The following is a 10,704-nucleotide window of genomic DNA, read 5'->3' as shown; positions in this document are numbered from 1 at the left end:
CAGTGTGAACTTAAATTTCAAAACATGCCCTGCTAAAGGCAGACACACTACCCACCCCCCGCAACCCCACCCAGACACTTCATGCTTTGACCCGTACACCAGGATCCAGCGTTTCTGCAGGTGACTATTAAAAACAAGAAAAATATCTGTGTCTACCAGAAGTTATAGTTCAGCAGTCTTCTCATGGTTAGCTCTTCCCTCCCTACCCCAAACAATCAATCCTCCCCAACACACACACACACACACACACACACACACACACACACACACACACACACACACACACACACCACTCTAACAGAGGGCGAATGAGTCTGTGCCCGCTAATCAATTGCTCTGCTATCTTTTACTACTGTCTGAATCCCATGCACCTGCACTTGTTTGCCCTGAGTGGCTGACCGTATGTTTAAATGTTTTGGTGCTATAAAGGTTTAGATCAAAGAGTTTCAAAGTCTTCTAGAGACCGAACTTCCTATCAGAGCAAAAGCTTTATAATATACAGATGGGTTCTTGCCCTGGAAGCCAGACAGAGCAGAATGTTGTAGAAAATAGCTGACTCGAATTCCACTGAAATGATCCCGAACACTATACTTCTCTCCATGCCTGAAAATCGGTGGACACTGTTCAACACGATGTGATTACCCAGGATATCCAACCCGTCCCTGACCTGCACCGGTGAACTGGGTTCCTTGCCGAGCTGAGACATGCTCCTCCTCCTCATCGCTAGCAGAAGCCTTTCTCTGCATCTCTCTACATCTCTGGCCTTGCTGAAAAGAACGGCGACATCCCTGGGGTAATAGCCAGACCGCCAGAGACACTGGCATGTCTCTGCCACATAGACTGCCATCTGCTCCAAATTCAAGTAATCGGTAATCTCTAAATTGCCTGTGACACCTTGGTCCCATTCAGGTTCTTGGTCCAAGCTCAGAGCCTCTGGGGGGACGTTCAGGGGAGGCCTCTCTGATTTGCTGCATTATGTCTTGTAGGTAGTTGGTTATGTTGTCTCCGGTGCGGAGCATCCTGGGGAGCTTTAATACCCGGTCCTGCTGCTGGGGACTAGGGAGGCCACTGCAACACAAGTGGTTGATCTGAAAGTAATCCAGAAAAATGTAGAAAACTCCCGGGCTGTCTCTCCTTCTCTGAACGATGGATTTTGCCTTTGCGTACCAGTCTCCGTCTTTGGCTCGGAAATTCTGAGCTTCGTCCACGATGATGTGTTGAACGTTATCGTAGGTATTTCTCATGAAGGTTCTCCGTGTCACTGCCTGGCAAATGTTTTTCCTTCTGAAAGTGTAAGAAACGCAGTCAGATTTCCTCAGTCAGGCAAAGCGAGTCAACCCACAGTCCCCTGAATGTGATAATGCAGCGGCCAGAGCTCGGCCTGAGAAAGCCACGCCCATTACAATCGCCCACCGGAAAGAAATGAATGGAGAGTCAGGCTGCATACCTCACAAAACTCTTCAAAGCCTGGTTCTCACAGACGTAGAGAATGTCGCCATCTGGACAGTTGAATACCTTCTTGATCTTCTCCACGACCCGGAGCGCTAGAGTGGTCTTCCCCGATCCAGGCGAGCCGTGAACAAACAGCTCCCTACTCTTGCGAAGATTCTTTGAGAGCACCTGATACTGTTGGTCTGTGAGTAGGGTCACAACTTCAGAGCTTAACTCTTCATTTAAGGAGGATCTGAACCCAAACAAGATGATCACAAGGGATTGCAACAGAGCTTCCATCTGCTGCACGGTTGTGAAGTTATAGGATTCGGGGTAAACCGGCATTTCTGAGCCGGCCCTTTCTGTTTGATCAGGACCCAGCTTGAAGACCAAAGGAATAATGCCTAGTCGCCCGGTGTAGCCACCCATGGTCACCAGCCTCTGCTTCAGGGTACGGGCGACTGTTAAAGAATACGCCCTGTACCCCAGACACCACTTGTGGCAAATGGTGTACAGGATTGGGACATTGTTTGGGGAAATTAGAAGGACATCGCAGATGACACCTTGCTTCCTTTGAAGACCTAGGTCCACAGCCCAGCTGTGGGAGAAAATCAATATTCCTTGAGAGAAACAGCGCATTTCCGAACTTATCAGGTTTCTTAATCCTCTGTGGTCTGAGAAAAGGTCCCTGTAGACGCTCTCCGGCGTATATGTAATCCTGTTGGGTAACACTAGACAAGGAAAGAAGCAGAAAGAATCAGACTCACAAGGCAAGCTAATAATCACCATTGCTGTGGCAATCATTCTGGAATAAACACTGACGCTAATGAGAGTAAAAGAGAGGGTGTGTGTGTGTGTGTGTGTGTGTGTGTGTGTGTGTGTGTGTGTGTGTGTGTGTGTTTCTTAAAAATTTGGACAGTTACAAATCCTGATTGGAATCTAACCCAAACTATGAATCCTCTTCAAGAAGAAGTCAAATTCACACTTGGGAGGCAGAGACAAGTGGATCTTTGTGGGTTCAAGGCCAGTCTAGTCTACATAGTGAGTTCTAGGACATCCAGAAGGACATTGTGAGACCCTGTCTCAAAACAAACCAACAAACAAAAATAGCAACAACAACAAAAATCAAATTCAAACAATAGAGCCAAGGATGAGTCCATATTTCTGTGTTGGGTTAGATGGACTATAGACACTCCACGTGATAGCAATTTGAACAATTAATTAATTTTTTAAAGATTTGTTCATTTGTTTACGCATATGGGTGTTTTGTCTGCACGGATGTCTGTGTACTGTGTGCATACCATGCCTGCAGAGACCAGATGGTGACATCTGATCTCCTAGAACTAGAGTTTCAAATGTGTGTCAGCCATCATGTGGACGCTAGGAATCCAACCAGGGTCCCTGCAAGAGCAACAGTGCTCTTAATTGCTGAGCCATCTTTCCAGCCCTGAACGATTAATTTTTTAAGCCTTTATAGAGAGCAATATGAAGATTTCAAATAAAAATGAGAGGCTGTCACAACAGGAGGTACATGTTGGAGATGCTTAGTTGGCAGACAACTTGGACACAGCAATAAAGCTTATCTGGGCTAAGCCAGCATTATCTCTGAGCAAAATGGACTGAACTCTGAGTGTATCCTACTACATTTTTTTCTACTACTATTTTGTTATTGTTGTTGTTTGGTTTTTTTTCAGACAGGGTTTCTCTTTGTTGCTCTGGCTGTTCTGGAACTCAGTTTGTAGACCAGGCTGGCTTTGAACTCACAGAGATCTGCCTGCCTCTGCCTCCCAAGTGCTGGGATTAGATTTGTGCGCCACCACTGCCCAGCTTATACTACTATTTTAATTTAACATTATTTTTGGAATAATTAACCAATGAGCTAAAACAAGTGCAAGAAATAAAAATCCGTAAGTATAGGACAGGTTACTCAAAATTACTTTTCTTTTTACATTCATTAAGTCTATTAAGTAAGAGCTAAGCTTTTTCATGCATTTGGGCAGACCACTATCATGAAAGTGCCCACTCTAAGGATGACATTAACATATGAAAGAACAATGTTATAGAGCCTTGAAATGACTGGGATATATGCCACATTTCATTAATTGTAAATGTACTTCAATGTCTCATTAGTCACACATCCTATGGTTTAATTAGCAATATTATTTTTCAGAGTTAGTAAAATCATAGTAGATTGTTATGTTTTAGTAAAATGTAAGAAGGATTTGTGTGATCAACCAAACAATGCATGTTGAACTATGAAAAAATTCACTATTGTAAAATTGGCAATTCTCTCCAAATCAGCTCACTGACTGAATATATTGGGCATCAAAATAATATTGATAAGACACAATGCTTCTAAGATTCTTTTAGAAGAAAAAAACTGTGGTAGGAGCATGTTGGTGAGCATGGGTCTGGGCATTTATTTTGGATTGCGCTTCAGCAATGTTCATCTAAATTTAGAATTTATCCTAAGAACATGTCACTTATTCAGAGGAAAATGTGTGTTGTGCTGCTTAAAGTAGAAAAAAGTGCCAGTACAGCCTGGTCTACAGGGGTGTTCCAGAAGCTACACAGAGAAACCCTGCCTCGAAAAAAGCAAAGAGAAAAGAAAGACAGACAAACAGAGGGGAGAGAGAGGAGTGTGAGGGAGAGAGGTTAGACATTTTCTGAAAGTCCATCAAAAGAAGGGAATCCGAAAAATAAATGGCAGCAGAGTACTTGCAGAGTTGTAGCTACTAAGTTTATTTAGGTGATTACATGAGTCTCATAGTATAATTACTTATTAAATTATATCTTTGTCCTATGCCCTACCTATATGGAAAAGCCTCCATAATGAAATAAGTGAAACAGAAGAAATCCGCGTTTAGAAACATTCTGTAATCAGTAAGAGAACCGAGTAAATCCGTGAACAATCCGTGAACAAGGGCATGACAGGATGAGCCTGGACATTGTCCACGCTCAGCCCTGTGCTTGCACTTAGCGACAGTGCACCCATTTCCCCTGCCAATGTTCCATTCTCTATCAAGCAATACACTTACCCCATTGTGGTGATGGTTGTAAGTCATTATGTGGGTTCTGGGAATCAAACCCGGCTCCTCTGAAAGAGCAGCCAGTGCTTTTAACTGCTAAGCCGCAGCTCTTTAAACTTTCCACAAGTGGTTTTACACGGACATAAGAATCAAGGCTCCACCCACCCTCACCCCCATTCAACAAGTTCCAAAGCGGCCAGAGATGACGGTTACCTGGAAAGTGGTCCCTCTGCAGTTCCTCCAGACATTTCACATTTTTATGTATGAACACAGGCCTGCTGCGGGGTGTGGTGTCCAACACACTCCTCGCGAGGATCATCTGAGGGAACCCGGAAAGCTCTGAGGGAACAAGAAACAAGCGTGAGTACACAGAAGGCACCCTCCCCCCACTTCTTAGCTGAGCCATGGGAAACTCAAGGCTGGGGTCTGCAGATATTTGCTTCTCAGGCACAGATCAGCTGGAAGCCAAACCCCGGGTTCTCTGCAAGAGCAGCTTGTGCTCTTAACCTCTGAGCCGCCTCTCCAAACCCTTACTCTTTAATCACATTGAAATGAACTTGTTTGTTGGTCTGTTCGTTTTTGTTTGTTAGAATACTGTTTTAAGTACATGTGTACAGAAGACGTGAAGGGCAAATGCACAGAACGCTGAATAGCTCTGAAATGGACCCTTGCGCTTGTTCTGTTTGTTACTTTTGACGTCACCATTAGCTTTCCCTCATCTGATTTCACTTATCTTTCCTTTTCCGAAGGCAGATGGCTATTACCTCCCTGCTCTCTAGCCTTTCAGTATGACTAACATCACGTGCCTTGGCTCCTAAAACGGGAAAACGTGGAAATCACTGCTCACGGGAAGCTCAGAAAGGATTAAGAATAATTTTTATGGGTTGGGAGGTAGCTCATCAGTTAAGTGCACTTGCTGTTCTTCCAGAGGACCTACCAAGCAGCTCACAACCAACTGTAACTCCAGTTCCAGTGGATCCGTTGCCCTCTTCTGGCCTCCGCAGGGCACTGCACATACACATTGCACAGATAACATGAAGGCAAAATACCTATATGTGTAAAATAAAATTAATCTCTTAAAAAAGAGTGCTTTCTAAGGAGGGGTAGAGGAAACTGTCAGGAAGAACATATCTGTTAGTGCGAAAAGTTGAATAGTTGAATAGTTAAATGAAAACTGCTAAGTGGAAAGGAAGCGGGTTTTAATGGGAGCATGGCAAAAGCTGCCCCAGGCAGGGTGTTTCACGTCTTTCACCCAAGACTCTTGAACGCTGCAGCAGGAGGCATCTGCGGTCTGCGTTCGGGGCTAGCCTAGGCTACCCTGACTCAAAAAAAAAAAAAAAAAAAGAAAAAAGAAAAAAGAAAAAAAGAAAGAAAGAAAAGAAAAGAAAGAAGAAATCAACCACAAAAGAAAAGACGTGGGATATAAGTCAGTAGTTCAGATTGCCCCTGCACCAGCCTCTGATGCGTGCAGAATATTCAAGATGAGAGTGGCCAGAGGGAAGGGCAGTGACCCACCATCTACCGGGATCAACCTCTTCCCACCCACCCCACCCCCCGCCCAAATTCCAAAGAATTCCACATCTCCCTCTGCCCCACCCCCACCCCCAGCAAACATTACGCCTTTCAATCTTGTTCCCTGACCTGGGTCGTTTTCTACCATCCAAGCTGTCCAGTCCTTTGCGGCCAGCTGCTTCGGATCATTGTCTTTCATCTCCCAGGAATCAGGGGCTTTGGCAAATGCCGCGCAGCAGAACGGTTCTACCTTGATTGCACAGACATACCCATGGAGGGTCTCTCTGTCATACACCTCAAGGACTTTGGCTATATATTGCACTTTATGATTCTGTGCACAGAAGTGATAGACAGGCATCTTCCTGACACAGCCATCCACAGTCGTCAGCAAGTGGGAAGGGTTTGTTTTTTCCTTTTCACATCCAATGACCTGATGGGTCTCTTCATGCACGCCGAAAACCACGTATCCCCCTCCAGAATTGGCAAGTGCGGAAACACACTTGGGGAGTCTTTCTTTAAGGCCCTGGGAAAGGTCTGCCGAGAACATTTGAAATTCAACATGTAAGGACTCTGCAAAGTTGAGTTTTCGCAGGTACTGGAGCTGCCGGCCATCAAATAAACCGGAAGCTAAGTCCGCCTGATCGTCAAGCGGAGCTTCCTGTGGCCTCGGTGAATCAGGTGAAAGAGCCTCAAGCCTTCTTCTGAGGAATAGCAGGGCTTCTCGAGAATCCATGACCTCAGTAAATGTCCCAACTCTGTGGTACAAATTGGAGCACAAGGTAGCGAGCCGAACGCCCCGAGGCTGCCACGTCCCACGAATTTACATGTATTAAAAAGAGCCTGCCCTGCAGCATCTCGTCTAAGTGGTTTCTGAACAGTGGGGGCAGATCCAGGCCTACCCCGTCACTCTCGTAATTATAGTCTCCGTTCTCAATCTCAACCGTAACCACTCCCCCACCGGAATTCAGTAGAGCACATACTGCTTGCGAGATGACTTCATTCTGTTTCGTCCGGTGTGCGGGGACCATCGCCAACCTTTGCCTAACCCCAAGGGTGGCTTTTCCTCCATTTGCAATACACTCCGCAAAATTCATTTCCAAATATGCCGTGAAACTCATCTTCTCGGCCTTTAGCTGAAGTCTTTTCCTGAAACCCAGAAAGATAAAACCATTAGGATGGGACAAGAATGGAAAAGGTGGAAAATCAAGTTTAAGGATGCCTTTCTGAAGTTGGCCTTTTATTCCCACATAGCCTGAGCTTCGTGAAGGAGGTGGAATCCACAGGATGCCCACTTTTTCATCACAGACATGGCCACAGGGCACTGTCATCCTGATTTTCCTTTCTTTTAAAAATCAGTTCACATCATGCACGTGGAGACCAGAGAACAACTCTCAGGAGTCAGATCTCTCCCACCCTGTGGGATTTGGAGATGGAACTCAAGACACCAGGCCTACGTGTAAGCACCTCTACTCACTGAGCCATCTTGCCAGGCCTTATGCTATGTATGGTTTGGGGGACAACGTTGTTCAAGTTCTTTCAGTGGCAAAGTCTCTTGGGTCATCTGCAAAGCCCAGGAAATTTTCTAGTAGTACTTGTACGGTCCAGGGAGGATGCTTCCTTGATCAAAAGTGATCTCTACGCTGCGGGATGCTGATGTTTATTAGTTTTCTTGGTGCCTTGTCTCTCTCCGCTGATGAAGACTAAGGAATTGTTAAGATTTTTTTTTTTAAACTGCAATCTGATTTTGTTAGGAATTTATCATGGTTAATAGTAAATGGATCGTTTTGAATCCTCTGATCCTTTTGGTTTCTATTGTGTCAAAAAAGTCACACACACACACACACACACACACACACACAGAGAATATCCATGCAATGCAAATCTGATCAGGCAGACAGAATGCCTGTAGTTATACAGGGCAACATATAAACAAAATTAGTGACTATTTGGAGCAATAGGGGTGGACGTTTAATGAAGGCTTTAGACATTTAGGAAGGTACTTAGTAGTATACATGTAAGAAGCAAGTTTTTTTTTTTTTTTTTCTCCTAAGAATAGGGTATCTAGAATTTGAACACTCTGGAGAGCTGTCAGCCATCGGGAAGAATGAAAAACATCTCCACACCCTGTGCCTCATGTCACCAACCTTTGAACACAAACACCAATCTGTGTCCCCTCAAGAGGCTGCCTGTGAACCAGAGTAATGGCTTTTTGGATCAAAGCTAAAATCTCATGACAAAAACTCAGGGTGGATGGAGAGCCAGCCATATCTGGTTTTATTAGTGACCTATGGTTCTCAGTCTAAATGGACACCAGTTCAGGGAAAACTGCAAATTCGTTGGTCTGTAAGGTCAGTTCTGCCCTGCAACTCTCCTTGTTATGAACAACAACAAGAGAGAAGGGGGTAAAAAGAAAGAGACTGATGATACCAAACACACCACAAAATGACAGCCTTGGACAAAACTCAGGTATCAAACTGAAAGCAAATAGCAGAGACCTCAATACGAAGAGAACTCGGTGGCAGTGCTCACTTACCACAGCCGTGCAGAATCAACAAGCTCCTATTGGCAATGCACCAGAGGCCCTGTGGGCTCCTCGCTGGCCAAAGGCTGGGATCCAGAGGAGGAGGTGGTAAGAGGGTGTCTTTCTGGAACCTCCTGGAAACTGTGGATATCAGTAAGAGCACTCACTTGAGGGCGGGGTATTGATTCTGAGCTCACCATAAGAAGGGAGTCATCCACCCCCACTTGCATTGGCTGGACCACAAACACAGGCAGAAGAGTTGGAAATCCTGCAAAGCAACGACTAAGGAAGGCTTGGGTATGGTCTGACTGACATTGTTATCAGTGGGGGGGGGCGGGGAGGCAAGCTGCTAGAAACAGAGCATTCTTCATGATTAATCTGGAGAACATATTTGGCTTCCTGGCTTGAAAGTGGAGGTAAAATTAGGGAGATTTCCAGTTATTAGGCAACTAACCTTTGAACAATCAGAAAGTTGTGGTTTGATTGCTACAGAGTATTTGATCAAATTCATGTTCTCTCTGTATTGTCTATGTCTGTCTGTGTCTCTATCTCTGTCCCTCTGTCTGTCTGTCTTTCTCTCTCACTCAGCATTTTTCTCTTGGGTTGGGCAGACATTTCATATAAATGACATTAAATGCACAATGTTTTTTTATTTATTTATGTGTACAGTGCTCTGCCTGCATGTACACCTGCACACCAGAAGAGGGCATCAGATCACATTATAGATGGGTGTGAGCCACCATGTGGTTGCTGGGAATTGAACTCAGGACCTCTGGAAGCACAGTCAGTGCTCTTAACCTCTGAGCCATCCCTCCAGCCCCAAATGCACAATATTTTTTTTAAAGGGATGGAGAGATGGCTCAGTGAAAGAGCACTGGGTACTCTTCCAGAGGACCTGGATTCAAATCCCAGCCCCATATGGTAGCTAGCAACTGTCTGTAACTCCAGTTCCATGGAATCTGACACTCTCTCTGGCTTCCAAGGGCACTGTATGCACGTGGTGAATAGGCAAACATGCAGGCTAAACACCAAGACACATAAAATAAAATAAATAGGTCTTTTAAAAATTCATTTATTTGCCCAGAGTGGTGGTGCATGCCTGTAATCCCAGCACTTGGGGAGGCAGAGGCAGGTGGATCACTGTGAGTTCGAGGCCAACCTGGTCTGCAAAGTAAGCCAAGGATATTTAGAGAAACCTTGTTTTGAAAAACAAAAAATAAAAATAAAAATAATTCACTTATTTATACTTTATGTATCTGGGTGTTTGGTCCGTGTGTGTGTGTGTGTGTGTGTGTGTGTGTGTGTGTGTGTGTGTGTGTGTGCCTGGTTCCTGTAGAGGCCAGAAAAAGGAGTTAGATGCCCCAAAACTGGAGTTACTGATGGTTGTGAGCCACCACATGAGAGTTAGGAATCAACCCAAGTCTTCTGGACAAATAATTGCTGAGCCACCTCCCTAGCCCCAAACAGACGGATCATTTAAAAACAAAAACAAAAACAAAAAAAAAAACAGAAAAGAAAATCTCAACACACTGACCTTTAAGACTTTCCCTTCTTGAAAGATATTGTTGAGAGTGAAAAATATAAGCACCCGGTTGAAGAACACATTTGCAAATTTGTGTATCTGCTGAAGAATCTGTATCTAAATTACACTCAGAAGATGGCAGAGGCAACAGAAGGAAGGGTGTAGCCGGACAGCACCGCGCTTACCTCGCAGATGGGCACCCTGTGTTTGTTCTTCTTGCCACCAGAAACCAAACAGAGCCAGAGAGCAGGAAAGTGGGCTCGCCGACCACCTTGGTGACCTAAATTCCAGTGCTTAGTGGATTTCCAACCTGGGCTGGGGTATATAGCTAAACCCTGTATAATGAAAGAAAGGGTTGGGAGAAAGGTGGACAGAAAGAAAGGAGGAAGAGAGGGAAGGAGGGAGGGGGAAGAAAAGAAAGAAGAAACCCAGTTTTACAGTAGATAAAGGAGGTGCTGAAGAGGTGGCTCAGTGGCTGCTCTCCCAACTGACCTGAGTTGACTTCAGTAATACCTCAATAAATCTAAGGCAAACATGCATAAATCCTCATGAAAACACAAGCTTTAAATGTTCCATTGGAATCTCATGAGCTCAAAACCCACCAGGAAATTCACGTGTCTGCTGATTTGTTTTCCCATAGAAACTAAATCTATGGTTTAAAAAAAAAAAATCAGTGGCTCTAATTCTGC

General features: G+C 44.7%; 1 protein-coding gene across 1 annotated transcript; it reads right to left on the bottom strand.

Moving 5' to 3' along the window:
- Positions 1-435: 435 nt before the first annotated feature.
- Positions 436-7,603, bottom strand: Slfn5 (schlafen family member 5). The gene is given in 7 exon segments (XM_051158136.1): positions 436-956; positions 958-1,284; positions 1,448-2,162; positions 4,674-4,799; positions 6,102-6,768; positions 6,770-7,118; positions 7,447-7,603. Coding segments are annotated over 7 exon segments (2,673 nt in total). The 5' UTR covers positions 7,455-7,603; the 3' UTR covers positions 436-475.
- Between the last annotated feature and the right edge of the window lie 3,101 nt (positions 7,604-10,704).

This window comes from Acomys russatus, chromosome 16 (genome assembly GCF_903995435.1).
Source record: "Acomys russatus chromosome 16, mAcoRus1.1, whole genome shotgun sequence".
NCBI classification, from domain to species: Eukaryota; Metazoa; Chordata; class Mammalia; order Rodentia; family Muridae; genus Acomys; species Acomys russatus.
The sequence above is the reverse complement of the archived record's forward strand: the minus strand, read 5'-3'. Positions and strand labels throughout refer to the sequence as shown.